Genomic DNA, 19,543 nt, shown 5'->3' with positions numbered 1-19,543 from the left:
CCTCTTACCGCTAACTCATTGATTGGTTTCTTCTGTAGCAGTTTCTTCTGTTCCCTCCTCAAGTCTAGGCTAATTCGAGTTCTTACCATCCTATGGTCACTGCAGCGCACCTTGCCGAGCATGTCCACATCTTGTATGATGCCAGGGTTAGCGCAGAGTACAAAGTCTATTTCATTTCTAGTGTCCGCTTTCGGGTATCCCGCTTGCGGAAGAAGGTATTCATTATCCGCATGATATTCTGTTCTGAAACTCTACGAATAACTCTCCCCTGCTATTCCTAGAGCCTATGCCATATTCCCCCACTGACTTGTCTCCAGCCTGCTTCTCGCCTACCCTGGCATTGAAGTCGCCCATCAGTATAGTGTATTTTGTTTTCACTTTACCCATCGCTGATTCCATGTCTTGAATCACTCGAACATAAATCTGAAGCACTAGACACATTTTGCAATGATTTCGCCATACTTCAAGAAAGCGTTGCTGTTAAAAAAAGCAGCAGGGCACCATAGTCTCGTGCTTAGACAACTTGGAAGAGAGATCAAGGCGGAATAACTTGGTTTTTTACGGCATACCCGATTCCCATGAGTCATGGCGGCAAACTGAACAGAAAACTCTGGATGCCCTGTCGTCAGTGATTGGAAGTGCCTTGCCACCAAACTCAGTTGAACGGGCACATCGAATTGGGACTTTTTCAAATATGAATGTCGTCAGGTTATAATGAAAGTATCAAACTTCAAATTTAGGGAGAGCATACTTTCGTTGCGCAGCCAGCTTAAAGATAGTAACATCTCAATGTCCGAGGACTTCTCGCCTGCGACAAGGCTCGCTCGAAAAAAGGTGCTCAAATTTGGTAAAGAACAGCCTAATTCCCCCTCATTTAAACTACATTTTAACAAGCTTTTCATTGATAAACAATGTTTCATGTATGATCCAACAAGTGACAGTGTTAAGCGAGTTAAAAGTGGTGTTCCAGATCATGCAAGCACACCTGACAATCTGCGTCATCATCTTACTACATAAAGCCATAAAACTTGCCAAAAAGGCATTCCAAGTACACACTTTGCTCACAATGCTTTACCCACACTTTACCCACAATGCCCACAACCCTAACAAGTTTTGGCATGTTATTAACCCTGTCAAAGATAACTTGGTCACGTTGATTGATTCCAGTGGTTCACTGGTACCCGAAGATGTATGTCCCCATATCCTTAATTTTATGTTCTGTAACAACTTTGTCCTATGTAGTAACCCTGTGCTTCCAACTCTCGAGTGTTGCAATTACCCACCTATGGACTTTATTGTCATTGAACCTCTTGGGGTCGAAAATGTAATTAAAGATCTGAAGTTATCATGAAGTCCTGGTGCTGATTTGGTCAACGTGAAATTTCTGAAAAATACTGTTATTTATTCATCTGTTCTGCTATCAAAAATTTTTCAGCAATCCTTAGATACCCATCGGCTACCTGCAGATTGGAAGGTCGGGAAGGTGGTCCCACTTCATAAGTCCGGTAGCAAACATTCGCCCCTCAACTACCAACACATTTCCCTCACCAGCATTCATTGCAAGGTTCTTGAACATATTTTGTTCTCACATTTAACAAAGCACTTAGACAATAATTCATTTTTACAAAAGCACAACATGGTTTCCGAAAAAACTTGTCTTGTGAAACTCAACTTCTTTCTTTTACTCACAGCCTTCATCTTATTCTCGACAAACGTTCATTCACAGACTGTGTTTATCTGATTTCACCAGGGCATTCGACAAGGTGTGCCATAAATTGCTTCTTTTTAAACTCAGTAAACTTAGTCTTGATCCTAACCTGTTTGCATGGCTTGAGCATTTTTTCCTTAATCAGTCACAGTATGTTGTGTCAAACAACCATATGTCCCCATCTAATCCTGTAGACTCTGGTGTGCACCAAGAATCAATTATAGGCCCTCTTCTTTTCTTAATTTGCATTAACGATTTACCCAATGACGTTTGTTCTGATGTCTACCTTTTTGCAGATGACTGTATTATCCTCCGTGAAATCTCAGAAAAATCTGATAACAAATCTTTACAAGACAATACAACCGCTATCTCTAACTGGTGTGACGTATGGTTAATGCAAATTAACGTAACTAAATGTAAATGTATGCATGTAACTCGCAGCAATATTTCTCCGCCGAACTATTACCTTAATGATACTCCACTAGAGGTCATAACCTCCTATAAATACCTAGGCGTCCACATAATCTCGTCACTTTCCCGGTCATTGCACATCGACAACGTAATTAACAATACTAATCGCATGCTAGGTTATCTTCACCGAAATTTTTTCTTCTGCTCCTACATCATTAAAATTAATCCTATACAATGCTTATTGGAGTACACCTCATCCATCTTGGAGTAAAATGGAGTACACCTCATCCATCTGGGACCCGCACCTCGAAATGCTTATTCGATCACTTGAACTAATCGAAACAATGCCGCAAGTTGCATTCGCAGCAATTACAGCCACACATCAATCGTAACTGCCATGAAAAATTCTTTGCTATTTGCTCCTCTCTCAGCTCGGTGTAAGTGCTTTCGCCTTGCTTTATTTCTTAAACTATATTTCCACAATTCCTACCTGCGCGATAACCTTATATCATCTCCTACCTATATTTCCTCTCGCATTGATCATAGCCATAAGGTTGGAATCATTCAATGCCGCACCAGAACCTGTAACGAATCATTTATTCCTAGGACCTTTCAGGAATGGTACCACCTTCACGGCGCAGTTGTAGCAATCAAGGACAACTCAAAGTTCCTTTTGGCCTTATCAGACATCATCACTCCCGTATACAATTAACGAATCAATTTTGCTGTAATAACTAGCCATTTCTTGCTGCATTGTTATTTACTTGTGTATGTTTTTTACCCACTCCCCTCTGTAATACTTCGGTCTTGAGGGTACAATAAAATAAATAAATAAATAGAAAGGGTGATTTAAGAGCCGACAATAATGAACTGCTTATGAAATGAAAGGAAGTATCTTAACGGCCTAATGTTTAGGAATCTAAGCATAGAAATGATAGCTTTGCTGTTAATTGGCTGTGGAGCATGGCTTTATAAAATTTGATGAAGCACAGTGCTTATGTAGATTCTCATCCATATTTGTGAAGAGATTGTTAATGAACTATATTGGCTGTTTTTCACATGAAATCCCTTTTCTAAAGCCACGTTGATTATGGAATAAAAATGCGTTAGCTTCCAATTGTTGAAATATGTTAGATGCTATGATGTGTATGAGAAGTTCACATGGTTCATTCGTTAAAGATGCGGAACAATAGTATGCCATGGTATTTTAGGGCTTGGAGTGGTGCCAGACCTCGGCAAAAAATAAAAACTGCCGATAGTCAGTGGGGCTTGTCAAAGTTGGAGCGGTCGTAGTTGTAGGGAGGACCTTGGGGCGACAGGACTAGGCGAGCAGGATTTATTTACGTTATCTACATTTTAGAGAAGACATATATCGACAGTCTAGCGTGACTCCCATATGGAGCCCACAAGACTAACATACAGCAAACAGCTTACGAGCACACAGCTCACGAGTACATTTCGAGCATGACAACGAGCACACAGCTCACTACGACGAGCACGACAACGAGCACGCTCTAGCAGCCGACAATCGCTGCTTATAAGCGCTCTGCTTGACGTCACAGTTCGACGTCATTGAAGATTACCCGCCCTTTTGGAGGAGGATGAGGGCTGTCGACTTGGAGGAAGATGAGGGCTAACATACATGTGCCGCACATACACACTGGTGTCAAGGTCCGGAGCCGACGTTAGAGGGGCTTCATAGAACTCTGGAGCCTGCAACGGCGACGAGGCTAGAGGTTGGCGGTTTCAGCACAAAGCCTGCTTCGTCGAACTCCTTCACTCGCAACGGCGACGAGGCTAGAGGTTGGTGGCGGCATTCCAAGATGAGGTTACCACCGCTGGCGTAACTGGCTGGCAAACTTGCACTGCACCTGGCCGTTCTTAACTGGCTATACTAGTCCAGATGTAACCAAATTGGGAAGGCCCACTAAGCTTCAGCAAGGACGCCCTCTCACCACAACAGGAATCGGCCTCTCTGGCGCACTATTCGGCCGCTACCTCCCTGATGACTCTTGCAATTAACCCGTGGCCCTCAGTTGCAAATGGCTGCAGAGCACCTGACCAAGGCAGCGGTCAGACCTGTTATGCGGCAGAGGACGCTAGAAATCTCTGGATCCGGACAGGCCTCTACAGGAAACTGAATCTAGCAACATTCAACACGCGAACGCTCCAGAGTGAAGCGTGGCGGCTTGTGCTGTACGCGGGTGGTGAAAAAATTTTTCAATTTTGCAAGTTAGTTACGTTTTTTCTGTTTTTTTTTTTGCACAGTTGTTGTTTGATTGCATCCATTTGCCCGCCGCTGCCACTACCGCTCGTACACTGATGTTCCATTGTATAATTTCAAGGGCCTGATACATGGCTTTATAATTTTTATCTTTGCTCTGCCTGCTATGAAGATATTGAAAACGAGGACATTTTGACCTCTGCTGATTGCTGTCTAAAGTATCACGTCGAATAGTGTGCTGGAATCAGTGAACAGAGTTATAAAACAAAAGATGCTGAAATGAGAAAAGCCCTTAAATGTTTGGCATGCGCATCATCAGCGTCTCATAATAATTGTAGTGGCAGTAAGATGTCTTCTACTGCCTTAAGTAGACAGCTTGCTGAGATTAGTAAGACTGACAAACCTCACAGGGAAAGTTGACTGTCTAACTTCATTGAAAGAAACTGTGTCGAGCTTTGAAACGTCAGTTCAACACATGTCTGACACCTATAATAATCTATTAGAGGTATCCAGTAGGCATGACAAAGAAATCGAGCTTCTAAGCAAGAGAGCAAACGACATCAAGATGAACCATGACAGTCCAGAAATATGAAAGCTGCACCAGGAACTGAATGATAAGTCGGCACAGCAGGCGGCAAAATATGGAAATTCACGGACTGCCTGTGACAGAAAGAGAACATTTGCTTGCCAAAATTAACAGCCTTGCAACGAAGCTCGGTGTACCCTCAGTTGAAGCTAGTGATGTTGAAGGGTTGCATCGCCTTTCTTCTGAACCAGGCAGAGTGCCTGTGATCATGATATGTTTTGCCAATCGAGCCACAAAAACAAACTGGTTTTCAAAGCAAAGGGAATGCGACGATGACGTCAGATTCTTTGATAACTTGACCACTTCAACAAGAAGTTACTGTGGTTTGCTAAAACAAAGACTAAAGAAATGAATCATGACCTCGTCTGGTCAAAGGAAGGAAAGGTTTATGCTCGAAATCAACCAAGAGCACGAGCCATTAGAATCGCTTGCGAGGAGCACATTCGTAAGATTGTTTAAGAGCATGTAGGGCTGCGCATTATACTTGCTTAACGATGGCATACTTCACTTTCAAATCATTTTCTGAGATGTTAAAAAAATGGTGCTTACAATTTGCAAAACATATCCTTTTACAGTTTAAACTGTCAGAGCTTAAGAAATAAATCAGAACAAGTAGAAGTTGAGTTACAGAAACTTGGTTTTGTTCAAATTCAGATGTCATACAGTTTGCTCACGACAAAACCATCTCAGTGTTTCGAGACAGAATGCGAGGTGGAGTCTTTATATGTTCATAACCAGTCATCCTTTGATATTTTGTACAGTTATTCTCTTATTCATGATGACTTTGAAACAGTCTGCATTGTAGAGTGGCCGTAATGGTTGTGTATCATCCCCTCAAGGCAATTTAGATAACTTCTTTTGGTGGATTGGTTCCTTTTTGAAGCATGCAAACTTTAATTAATGGTGTGTCGTTGTGTTATGTAATTTTAATATAACTTGCTTGACGATAACCCTCAAAATATTAGTTTGAGTGAAACGATGCTGTCAAATGGTTGCGAGAATGTTATTGATGTGTGCATGCGCTTATCATAACACTCGGAAACATTAATAGATCTGTGTTTTACTAATTACCCTCCGAATTGCAATATGTCAGGTGTATTTTCATCTGGAATCAGTGATAATTTGTCCTTTTTGCTCTTCCTGAAGAAAGCGAAAATGAATGCTCCCACACGCCCGCGGAGATTTTATGATAAGAATGCTATCGCCTGCTTTTGTAATTTGATGCTTGCTATAAATTGGGCTAGCATATACAATGAAGCAGACTCATCTCATGCGTACGATATATTTATTAAAAAGGTATTGGAATGCTATGACACTGCATTTTATTTACTTATTTATTTATTTTCTCATACTGCAGTCCATTTGGGCTATCGCAGGAGTGGGTTTCTACATTGCATATAACAAAATATTCTTCTGCACAAATCAACTTCAACACCTTAAGAAACATGATAACTTCAAAATAAAAGATACAATCAGTATAATAAACACAGCATCAATCAAGTTAATTCATACAAAAATTCATCTAAAAGCAGTGACCTAGTTTCACCTGGGAGTAAGTTCCATTTTTTCAATTGCTATGAGGAAAGAAGCTATACTTAATATAGGTTAGTATGCAGTTGAAATGGTGCAAGGTTAAGATTGTGGCTATTCCTAGTAGGTTTCAATTTATCAGGAGACAAGACGGTTGTTCTTTAATGAGTAGCGTGCGGTGTTAATTAGATTATGCAACAATTTAAGGCATTCATGATCACGCTGCTCAGACAGGTTGTAAACCTAGTGCAACAAGCTGAGATGAGGGTTTGAAGTACCGGTCATAACGGCGGTATATGAAATGGATTGCTTTGTTTTAAATTGATTCGAGGGCGTTAATAAGGGTTCCAGATGGGGAAACCATATTCGAGAACGAGTCGGATGGGCGATTTATATGATAGTAATTTTGTTTCTTACCCGCCGTGGTTGCTCAGTGGCTATGGTGTTAGGCTGCTGAGCACGAGGTCGCGGGATCGAATCCCGGCCACGGCGGCCGCATTTCGATGGGGGCGAAATGCGAAAACACCCGTGTACTTAGATTTAGGTGCACGTTAAAGAACCCCAGGTGGTCGAAATTTCCGGAGTCCCCCACTACGGCGTGCCTCATAATCAGAAAGTGGTTTTGGCACGTAAAACCCCATAATTTTTTTTTTTTTTAAATTTTGTTTCTCGCGGAGCTTTTCGCAATGTACAATTTAGATAGCCGATTCTCTTTAGTGCTTTACTGCATGTGTATTTAATATGTCTTGACCATGTCATGTTAGGTGTGAAGATGAGGCCAAGGTACTAGTATTCTGACACCCGTTCAAGGGAAGAGCCATTAAACAAATAGTTAATTAAATAGAGAAACTGAAGTGCACTTACTAAAAGATAAAGTGACTTGTTTTTGTAAAGTTTATTTTCATTTGCCATTTGTTCCACCACCTGTAAAATTGTGTAAAAGAATCGTTAAGTGAAAAGGGGGTCAGCATTCATGTTAATTACGTTATACAGCACACAGTCGTCTGCATAAAGGGGGATTTTTGCAGTTACATAGTTCAGCAAATCATTGATGTACAATAAGAACAAAAGTGGCACCAGCAGTGAACCCTGGGGAACTCCAGACGTCACATTTACTACAGACGAGGTTGAGGAATTAAACGAAACGTACTGGGAACGGTTATGTAAAAAGCTAGTGATCCAGTCAACTAAGGAAGAGTTATTAAGTATAGCTCGAAGCTTATGGAGAAGTTTTGAGTGTGTAACAGTGTCGAATGCCTTGGAAAAATCTATGAGAATGGCATCTATTTGATTTCCAGTGTCGAGAGTGTGTGAAATGTCATGCGAGAATTCGATGAGTTGAGTTAGTGTACTAAACCCATGACGAAAACCATGCTGGGCATCACTCAAAATGTTGCTATTTTCAAGAAACTCCATATATAATATGCTTAAATATTATATGTCCAAGAAGTTTACATGATTGAGATGTTAATGAAATCAGTCGATAGTTTAAGAGTGACTATTTGTTGCCGGATTTATACAAGGGAAGAATTTTTGCCAATTTCCAAACTAAAGGAACTGTCGAAGTAGATAAAGACTTTTTAAAAATTACAGACAGATATAGACTACTCCAAGCACAATATCTAACAAGAAAAGCGTTGGTAATACCATCAGGGCCACAGGATTTTTTTAGTTTCTAAGCTCAAAATTAAATTCAACACACCCTTGAGAGACACGGTAATACCACCAATTGAATAATGCGAGGCATGATTGAAGGTAGGTAAGTCAAAGTTATCAGTTGTGAATACCGATTGAAAATATTCGTTGAATGCGGTAGCAATAGTTAAAAGGATCAATGGATGAGACATTATTTAGAACAACTGTATTAGTGGAGGCTGAGCTGGGTAAGACTCAAGCCCAATATTTTCTAGGGTTACTTTTCATTAGACCTTGTAATGTAACCCTGAAGTAGGAGTCCTTTGATTAATTAATTTTCATGCGAAGTTCCACCTTGGCTATGTTAAATTTGGCTATTTTAAGGGGTTTCGTTTTAAACGCTTTAACCTAGTAACACAATGTGACAGATGAAGTATCTTACGTGAAATCCAGGGAATATTACGGTTTTTCTTTTTTGTTTTCATAGGGACAAAGCATTGGATGCAGCTTGCCAGAATCTTTTCAAAAGAAGCCACCAAGAAGTTGACATCATTGAATTCGCTGAGATATTTGAAATTGTCAAAAGAATCGCATAAAAGATCAATAATAGAGGCATCGTCGGCATGTGAAAAATCAGAGAAAGTAGAATAAACAAAAGGATTCTTATGAACTGGAACAGAAAGAGATGCGAGAACGGCCTTGTGGTCTGAAATACCATCTGTAACTTCACATACGAAACCATTGTCTAAAAGGCGGGGAATAACAAAAACTAAGCCTGAAAGTGCAGCGCCTCTTGTGTTTGATTCAACAATTTGCTTTAAACCAAAATATAATGAAAAATATAACAGCGCTTTGCTTATTTCCACATCATAGCCGGTGAGCGATAAAGATGGCCATAAAATACCGGGGGCGTTAAAATCACCAAGACAGATAAATCTTGAAGAAGACAAGATATGCTCGTGCATGAATGTTGTTAAAGCGAGCAGCCGAGCTATGTTCGATGATGGTGGGTGGTAGATAACACCAAGTACTATAGAAATGCTTCCGAAAAAGATCTTACACCACAGTGATTCAGTATCAGGTGGGCTGGGGACTATTAAAAATTTAAGTTCAGACCGTAAAAATAATGCAACGAAACCTCCTCTTCCATGACGTCAATCAGTTCTAACAACTGTAAAACCTGCAGGTGTTGTTTCACAGTCGTAAATGTCATCATGCAACCATGTTCTGTTACACCAGTAATATGTGGTGAATGGGCGGATATCAGTGAAAGAAAATTTGGAAACTTGTTACTTAAGCTTCTGGCATTAACATTTAAGACGCGTAGGTGTTCTTGTGGTTGGTTACCGAGGCGTCAGGGTGTAATAGTGGAGATGTTGGAAAGAGCTTTTGTTTGGTTAGAAAGAACCTTAGTGAGGGTGTTAGTATCATTGTCCCAATCGTACTTTATCAATAAATGCGTGTTCATAGCTTAAGTGAACAATGGAGCCATTATCCCAAAAGGGCTTAGATGCTTCCCATATCTTTATTCTGATTGATCGTATGCCCACAGAAAAATGCTTGGAAATATGGAAGTCAGAACCTTTAAGCTTGTGATAGTTTTTTAGGACGTTTATCTTTTCGTGATAATCGAGCAGTTTCATAATAATGGGGCGTGGGCGATTGGCATGCCTTCGACCAATCCTGTGGCACCTTTCAATACTCAGGCAATCTATTTGAAGTTTTTCTTTGAACCATGCGGAAATTTTAGACAGCAGAAGATTGCGGGTTTCATCAGCTGTAGCAGTGAAGCCATGCAGCAGCAAGTTGTTGCCGAGCGTATGCTTTCGGGGTTGTTGGTTATACATGATTACAGGACGGCACCAAATAAAATAAAGGACGAAGGAAGGCGACACGGGACAACCACATTGTCAGTTGTTAGTGCGCCTACGTGGTTGTGCCATGTCGCCTTCCTTCGTCCATTGTTTGATTTGCCGCCTTCATTGTAATCAAGTTGTTACGGTGAGATCAATTTTCTAAATCATTATTACGCAAGGTAAGTTGGTTGAGTTCCATTTGTAACTGGTGAAGTTCGCTATTCATGTTACCATTGCTTGCTGTAGAATGAAGTCTGTGTTGGGGAGATTCCAATGCAGAGACCAGCGTTTCTAAGGCTGCATCAAACCTTGAATTAAAAACCTGGTGGAAGTCCCTGATGTCTGCGATTTCTTATGATATACGTTTCTGACCCTTAATTAATTCTGCAAGCGTTTGAGTCACTGAAGGCAAATAAACATCCTTGCCATCCATGGTACCTGCTTCATCGGCAGTGGACAAGCTTCGCAGACGAGTATCAGGCACCGCGCAATCTTTACCCTTGTTAGACTTACTAGGCCCCGGATTCGGTTCCACATCACCGCTCAATAGGAGACTGCTCACGCAGGAAATAAGGTGAGAGCACAAGGATACAAAACTAAAAGCACATATGGAATTATCTGGGCGAGAAAACAGTAGCAGAAAGCGATTATCTGAACGAATGCAGTTGGGCATTTTTGAGGTAACCTACCTGTGTAAAAAGCAGAAAGTGGTTCAAGATCCCGCTAGCGCTGCTGTGAACTTGCCCACTGAAGAAGGCAACTGTCGATGACGTTTTTATATGTCCTGCTGGGGAAGTCAGCATGCCAGACTTGCTGACGATTGGAGGAGCCAGGATGACTTCACCGCGGATGATGGCGCGGAGACTATCAGCAGTCGAGGCGATGAACAGGCCAGGGGTACCTTCAGCGAAGTAGACAAGGCCGTCCCTGTCCCCATTAGCAGGGTTAACCACTTTCTGAAATGCAATCGAAGAAGGGTTGCTGGTGCCATTGGTATCGAGGCGAGGAAATTCGGTCGAACTGGGGACAGGATCGGCAAAGCAGGCCAAAAACTGCGTAAAAAGCAGAAAGCAGTTCAGCATCCCACTAGCGCTGCTGTGAACTCACCCATTCTCGACACAAACTATAAGAAAGCATAGGAAGGCTAGAAAAGAATGGATGACAGGAGCACTTTTGAAAAAAAATTGAACAAAAGAATAAAATGTTTTCTTGCTTTTTGGAAACAAGAAATCTGGATGTTAATTGAGTTTAAGAAGTTCTAGAACAAATTAAACACATATTTACAGAAGACAAAGTCTTTATTCTCTATTAATAAGTTTTCATCTATCTTGCACAACTCTAAAATACTTTGGCAAGGTATCAACTCAATGATAGGAGCAAGAAAAAAAGACCTCCCCTCGGAATTAAGGATCAATGGAGTAACTTACCCTGGGGTCTTACTTGCTAATAAACTTAATGATCACTTTATAGCAGCAGGAGCATACCATGCATCCGTTAACACTCATTTAACCAATCTGTAGACTCATACTTATCTTCCTGTTGTGCCGATTCTATATTTTTGTCACCTACATCAACAGATGAAGTTGTTAGGATCATTAATGTCTTTAGGAACACATGCTCACCTAGAGAGGATGAAATTGCTGTCTTCCCGATTAAATGTGCTGTTAATATTATCGCTGGCTCACACATTATATGCAAAAGAATGCTGGTCACTGGAGTTATTCCCAGGCAAACTAAAAGGGGCACATGTCACTGTTTTGTTCAAAGGAGGTAGCAAACACGACCTGAATAATTATAATCCAATTTCGGTACTGCCAATTTTGTCAAAAGTAGCTGAGCGCATACTTTTTAATCGGCTAAACAATTTCATACGAGTTAAAATTTTAATTTGTAAACTACAGTATGGTTCTCAGTCTGGTAAATCAACTCAAACAGAATTGTTAGATATAAAAAATTTCATAGTTAACCATTTTGAAGATAGACTGTTGTCTATTGGAATTTTTCTATATTTTTGTAAAGCCTTCGACTCTGTGAAGCATTCAATACTACTGAAAAAATTAGACATTTGCAGTATTTGTGGAGTGGCAAATGCACTTGTGAAGAGTTATATAACTGAACGGCCACAGTATACACAGGTGCATGGTGTAAAATCTTAATTTTGGTATGGTGAATGTTGGTGTCCCACAGGGTTCAATTCTGGGACCTCCTTTTTTTACTATATATATTAAGGACATTGTCAACATTCCGTTAACTACTAACATTGTGCTGTATGCTGATGATACAAATGTATTTTTTTTCTGGTTCTAATCCTAAAGTACTGGAGCAGCAGTGTAGTGCCTGGCTGAAGAAGCTATTCATATAGCTGTCTGCCAACGAGCTTCAGTTGAATGCCAAAAAACAAAGTTTATGCTCTTTCATCCAAAAAACAAACCATTAAGTCATCATATTAAATTAGAATTCAATAACTCACACATTGGACAAGTGCATAGTTACTGGTTTCTGGGTATATGCTTCCACAGCGACATAGGGTGGACAGATCATGCAAATTATATTAGATTGAAAATGGCAAGATCTATTTGTGTAATCTATTGTATCAGGTATCTTCTTCCACAATAAGTAAAGAAAATGATATTTTGCTCTCGTTCATTACCATCTTGTATACTGTAACTTAGTATGGGGTATGTGCAATAAGACTGATTCCTTTAAATTGTTTTCACTTCAAAAAGGAGCTCCACGAGCGTTGTGTACAGGCCCAGCACTCGAAGCAAATGTTTTCGAGACTTATCATGTTCGCAACGTTTTTCATTCGTATAACTTGAGTTTGGCAGTTTACATTTTCTATAAAATTAAGCAGGACTTTGATACTTTCAGTAATACTTATCTGTCGAGGGATATAACATATGATTTACGTGTTGTCGCATTGTCCAAGACTAGATCTAGAACAAATTATGGAAAACAATGTTGACATCACCAAATCGCAACCCTGTGTAATATGTACCAATCGATTGTGGAAATAGCTGTAGAAAGTACTAGTGTATGGACGTTTAAGAAAAAAGTAAAAATGCTTTTTTCTTTTGTATAACTTTAAATAATCACAAAAACATAAAATGGCATCAATTGGTTTGTCCTGTTTTTACTGATTTACTAATGATGTTTTTGTTTTTGCCGCAACATTTTCTGTTTTTTGTTTACTGCTAAATATTTTGTGCAGTTCTTTATCATTAGTGTTGTTGTACATTTCGTTGTCTTTTTTGTGGTATTAATTTAGTGAGCAGCGTTCCTGAGAATTGCGTGCTTTGCCTGTTCGCCACCAGTGCCACGACTTGTAATCCGGGGACAAGGCCTTGTCAGGAGGCAGGATTTCCTCTAGCCTCCTGACATATGGTACAATATGGCCGACATAAGTAAATCTTGAGATCTTCAATAATTGCATGGGAATGGATGAAGTGTTTTCCTGAACATCCAATGAATAGATTTTCATGGTTTTTGGAATTATAAAAACAACTCTAGTGGATTGATTGTTGGGAGCAGATTTTGTATTTAAGTCATTAACTTACTTTACTATAATTGTAAAAATGTGTTAATTACTAAAGCAGAAATATTAAGTTTACAGCTCCACAATAAAGAGGGATGTTGCCATTCTGTAAACTGCATCTCTTGCAACATCTAAAAGACACAAAATTGATGTTGTATTCACTGCTCTGAATTATACCAATAATTTGCACATGAAACTCGCATAAGTAAACTAATACATTATGCTTGTACATTTTAGACAGCATAACAGATACAGTTTACATAATTGTGGTATCAAAGTGCTTTTGGTTTAAAATTAGTCTGAAACATTTGGCTACTACTTCTCTAAAAGGTTCCTTTTGTACTTTTTTTCTAAACATTTTGACGCCCCGAATAAAAACTCTGCTTCTGGCAGTCAGTAGAACTCTTCCCTACTTTGGGAAAATGACCGTATTATGTGGCTTTTGTTTACATTCTTTGATGAGAATACTATAAAGTTTAGAATATTAAGTGGTGCATAGAGATGAAGCTAAATAAATGTTCTTTTGAATGGTATAAGTTTTCAAATGGCCAAATGGTACTACAGTCGCTGACTGATTTTTCGGACTCCGAAAATTTGGACATGCTCGATTATTCGGTCTGCTTCGCTGCACTGCCATTCTCCCCATAGACCATAATGTATAACAACTGCCGAAAGTTCGGACACCTTGCAACCCCTTGCCTGATTTTTCGGACACTCCTTGAGCCAACTCGATCGAAAGCACTATGCACCGACTCTGACCGGTGCATGGTTCGGCTTGCTGAACACCATTTTTGTTTTGAACGGAGCCTCCTTGCTGCCCCATGAAGTGGCGCTACTGCAAATCCCCACTCATCATCATTGTTTCTGCCTGGTTTGTGGCTACAGTAGTTCTGGTCTCAGCTTAGTAAGCCATGTCAAGACAATGCAGCAGCTAATTTGTTTGTTTCTTCGTGCACGATGCTGCGAGTAGGCCACGTTTTTCGTTTGTGCGACTGGTATCGGCGTGACAGCGTGGTGATGTTTGCTTTGTGTGCTATGTCGAGGTTGCGGTGATGCAACATGGCATACGGAAACATAGCGTCAAGTGTCTAATGGCACCGACAGTGCCCGCGCAGACTGCACTGGGGAATTCCGGCAAGCGGGTGCCGGGAGCCTAGGATTTGTCGCCTTCCAATGTGCCTTCCCTACTGACGCCGAAAGTGTTCTGCCGAGACCTGTGCTGTGGTTCCGGGCACCGTCTCATCTGTCAGTTTCACAGGTGCTCACGCTGCTGTACAGACATGCACAGAACTCAGTGAGGGCGAGATCATTCGTCAGGTTTCTGCTGCACCGCCGCACGATGACTCCGAGTCGGAAGATGACGCACCATGTGCTACACTGCCGTCACATGTGGAGTGTGCACAAGCAGTGACTGTGCTTTCAGCCGCTTATAGTGACCGTACGACCCTCTCCGAGATTCAGGCTTATCTGATTGCGCGTAAACGAAACAGCGTGCAACGGCGCCTTCACGATTTCTTCAAGCCTACTGCCGAGCCCGAATAAGTGCGTGGAAATAAAAGATATCTTTTATGTGAAGCATATTACTAGAGCTCAACCCAGCTCCTCAGGCGCGGCGGTGTCGCCTTCAATACCACGTGACACCGTGACGTCACGACAGAGGAGAAACGGGGCTCCAACTCGCGCCGTCGCTCACGGTGTCACCTTCAAGGCTGACCACGTGACACCGTGACGTCACGACAGAGGAGAAACGGGGCTCCAACTCGCGCCGTCGCTCGCGGCGTCGCGGCGGTATATGAGCAGCTGCGCTTGTTTCTAGGTGGCTTTGGCTCAACTCTTGCAAGATGGGCTGGGTGGGAATCGAACCAGGGTCTCCGGAGTGTGAGACGGAGACGCTACCCCTGAGCCACGAGTACGATGCTTCAAAGCGGTGCAAAAGCGCCTCTAGTAAATGCGGTGTTGCCTTAGAAACGAGCTTCGTTGCCGCGCCGAACGCTGCGTTGCTCGACGCTCACCGCGTCCAATGCGGGGCGCGTAGTCGCTGCATAAAAGCTGTTAGAGCTATCATGAGTCAAGCCAACGTTTATGGCTGATGTGCCATTCGACAAAGTTCTGCAATCTGGTCAAGCATGTTGTTACACTTGATCAGGCCAGAGGTAATCGTAACCGCCCACCCCAGCTTATTTTCTTATATATTCTTTATTTACTCACAATCCATGCTTGAATAATTTAATAAAATACTCATTTTAAGATATATATATATACACATCCTATTAAAATCTGAAGGGGAGAATAAAAGAGATTGACAAAATGTGTGTATGTATATATATATATATATTTTGTCAATCTCTTTTTTTCTCCCCTTCAGATTTAATGGGATGTGTATTTTTGCTTCTTCTTTCCATATTATAATTTACACTCTCAATCAAACATAGACTGACGAAACTCAGTCTCTTGGCCCGATTTCCTACTTTAATTTTTCTTTTTTTTCCTTTTCAAATCTGAAACAATTATCTTCATAGTCCCTGCTTTGTGGGAAAACTGGGCACACTGGATTACCTATTTGTATGCACAGTACTTTTTTCCACTTTCCTTCTCCACACTGGGAAGAAGTGGGAACAGCAAAGAAGTTGGCCCTAAGCTAAATATACCTGTTAAGGTAGATTTGTGATTATAGTAGCCACCACTCTGCCATTGTGTCACTCTGGCTGGCATCTCGTAGTGATTGTATGAGAGTAACATACATGTATTTACTTTTTCTGTAGGTGAGATGGTGGCGAAGGGAGGGAAGATTATGAAACCTCTTAGTCAAATTGAATACATATATTTTGAAATACATACCCTTAAGTGTTGAATAAGATGTGGTGTGTTTGCAGTTTTCTGAAGGGAAAAGAAAAAAACAAACATGCAGATTGGGCGCATTGTTGGAATCCAAATGACACGAACCTTATTGTACCACAAGCATGGTCCCGTCACCTGTCGGCTCACCTTGTGCTGAGGACGAAGACGATGGAGGGAAGAATGGCACCCTTGTCACACACACCCATTCTTGAGGACTGGCCAAGAATGGGCGCTTGCCCAGTGCTTCTTTATTCAGCAAGATGGCAGCAGCCATTGAAATTTAAAGAAACCATTTACTGTCATGTCCAGGTTCACTAAGAGGTCTGTATGCTTTAGAGTCGCCTATGAGCCAACCACACTGTTGAGCTAACATTAGCATATGTACAAGTCTTGGACTGTGCCTCATTGTTTCATTACACAGAACAAGTGCATTCACTAGCACTACTTTGTTCGTCATTTCATGCTACAAGCACTCTATTTGGAGAGAAATTTGCACCAAACTCCAAAGGGGCAGACAAAGAAAGTTAGTTCACTGTGAAGAAGGTATGAGAAGAAAAACCAAGGCTCATATATAGTTAGTATATGTGAAATACGGCTTATAGGGAAGGCAAGTGCATTAAATTTATTGAATTGAATAGCATGTACATGCAAATAAACCTAAAGGTAATCAGGATATCCTTGGTCACAATTATGGTAATGGTACAAAAAGACAGCATGAGCTTGAAGCACATAGGTGCATGGTTGGAAGAAAAAGTCTGTCAATTGATAGTGTCAGGTTGGACATCATAGCTGATATTACAAAACAAAAGGCGACTCGTAACATCTAGGGAACGCAAGGAAAAAAAAATGTACGTAAGTCAAGGTAGAAATCTTTGTCCAGCCAGAACATGAGGCTTCTCTATGTCAGAAAAATGTCTCAGTAGAAAGAAAAATAACACTAATGCTCACAGAGTAAACATGCTGCAAAGGCTACTTTGTACTTTGAATAGTTTGCAAGAATGTATGCATATTTTTACTTTAGGTAGTAGTAGTTACTTGAAGCAGCCACTACCTGTGCAACCATTACCTGTGTGCGTGCTTCGGAAATTGTTGGCTTGTTCGATTATATCCCTATATTTATCAGTGAGTGAAAATTCCAGCAAAGCCTATCTTACAACGATTGTCAGCATTAATTCGATCAGCGTTAAAGCACTGTACTCAGCACCGGCACCGTTTTGAAAGTGCAGACACACAATGTGGTTATCTCACTGCCAATCACAATGACAAATGATACCACGACACAGTGCACCTTGTTGTAATCACTGCAGCCCAATTGAGTAGTATTCTTAGCATCCTGGCTGCAGTTTCACTGCAGTGGCTCCATCAAGCGGCCACAATCAATGCGGAGGTGTCTGTGGTGCATGGGGTGCTATTGCCTTAAGATATTTAAGGATAATGTCCCTTGTGTGACCTTGGCGTATCCATTCTTGAGGTTGGCCAAGAATGGGCACACACCACATGTGCGGTGCTGAAGTTGTGCGTTTGGGCCCTGTGACCCACGTGGTGCACTGGACACCATGTCACCACGTATGCCCAGTTGTCAGCTTGGCAAGGCAGCAGCCAGTGCATGCCACAAAGTGAGTTCCCAAAGAATGCTAATCGCATTAAAATTTGACAAGGAGCAAATATGTCATGATCTACTAATTGAACAAACAGGAGAGTGAGTATGCATATTGAGTGTTTCTTACGCCCAACAGCCATGATGTCTCCGCACTGTTCGTGTTTGATGTTTTTGACATCACTGGGCATCCCTTGAGAGTTGTTTCCTTTTGTGGTTGCAGTTGCAGCCAGGCATGCTGCTGGTGTGGTGCGTGCCTCTAGCGGCTGGGCAGCCACGCAGGCTCTCCTGCAGGAGCAGCTGGCGGGCATCCGTGAAGCCGGCACCTACAAGACGGAGCGGGTGCTCACCTCCCGCCAGGCAGCATCTGTGCGTGTGGCAGGGTGGGACAGGCCCGTGCTCAACTTGTGTGCCAACAACTACCTCGGACTCTCGGTGGGTGTCCTTCTCTTTAAAGGGATGGCCGATATTCTTGGGGGCTTTGTGTGTCACAAAGAGGGCCACACTGAGTCAGCAGTGCCTGAACCAAAACAAAGACATCCCCATTTTCGTGCAGCCACGTATGTACTACCTATATAAAGCAACTACTGTGAAAAGTACAAGCAAATGCTCTTCCAGCCTTATGGGTCTTTCATGTAAAGAAGGCTTCCAGGTAATTATTTTCTGCAGATTTTGCCCGCTTTTTTACAGAGTCCAACTGCATATCTTTCAACAGTTTGAGTGCTGCTTTATTTTGTTTCTCCGGGTTAAAGTCGGTCACCTTGAAGTTCTTGTTTGTCCGGTAAAACAAAAGTTAACCTGGAGAAACAAAAGAAAGCAGCACTCAAACTGTTGAAAGATATGCAGTTGGACACTGTAAAAAAGGGGGTGAAATCTGCAGAAAATAAAAACCTGGAAGCCTTCTTTACATGCAAGACCCCATAAGGCCAGATATCCTTCGCGTATAATTGTCTCAGAGAAGGTGTTGTGGCAGCTCCAAGTAGAATGGTTCCTGCAAGTGCACCTGAAGCGACTGCCAATCAAATATCCGTTCATGGTCAGGTGTTCTGATGACGTTATCTTAGAACTGCAAGATGGTATGGGATCTGTGGCCACAGCTTTCTCACTAGACGTTGAAGACTTATACTTTTCTGTGACGCGAGAATGCATTCTATGTGCTGTTCATGAAAAAATTTATGAAATGGGTTAAGTGAAATTCCAGAACTTAGTATGCATGAACTGCGACAATTTTTTTACCTTGTTAGAATTTTACTTGGATTTGACGGCCATTAGTCACAATGGCTGTTATTACATTCAGCGCACAGGAATCTGTATTGGTTACAGGAATCTGTAATAGCCCCAATATTATGTGATATTTTTTTGGCATCCTTTGACAACCACGTTAATGCGGAACTAAGTGGAAAAATCAATGATTCGTGTATTTAGGTAGGTATGTCGATGACTATCTAATAGTCCTTAACAATTAATTCACAGTATTGACGAAGCTGTAGCAGATTGTTTAAAAATTTTCATAAGATTTTCCCAGGGGCTCAAGTTTAATTTTGAACTGCCCGATGACAACTGTATTCAGTTTCTAGATCTTAAAATTTTATTTTCCTCAGATGACCACGTATACTGGAAATA

The 19,543-nt window shown here is 41.3% G+C and overlaps 1 protein-coding gene across 3 annotated transcripts in view; it reads left to right on the top strand.

The window, feature by feature from the left end:
* Positions 1-19,543, top strand: part of Gcat (Glycine C-acetyltransferase) — a 175,055-nt gene that overhangs the window by 36,014 nt on the left and 119,498 nt on the right. For all 3 annotated transcript variants that reach the window (XM_050186605.3, XM_055075762.2, XM_055075761.2), the window contains exon 2: positions 18,144-18,355. In XM_050186605.3, coding sequence (XP_050042562.2) covers positions 18,144-18,355 — 212 coding nt within the window. The remainder of the gene's footprint in view (positions 1-18,143; positions 18,356-19,543) is intronic.

The sequence above is a fragment of the Dermacentor andersoni genome, chromosome 2, assembly GCF_023375885.2.
Source record: "Dermacentor andersoni chromosome 2, qqDerAnde1_hic_scaffold, whole genome shotgun sequence".
Taxonomy (NCBI): domain Eukaryota; kingdom Metazoa; phylum Arthropoda; class Arachnida; order Ixodida; family Ixodidae; genus Dermacentor; species Dermacentor andersoni.
The sequence above is the reverse complement of the archived record's forward strand: the minus strand, read 5'-3'. Positions and strand labels throughout refer to the sequence as shown.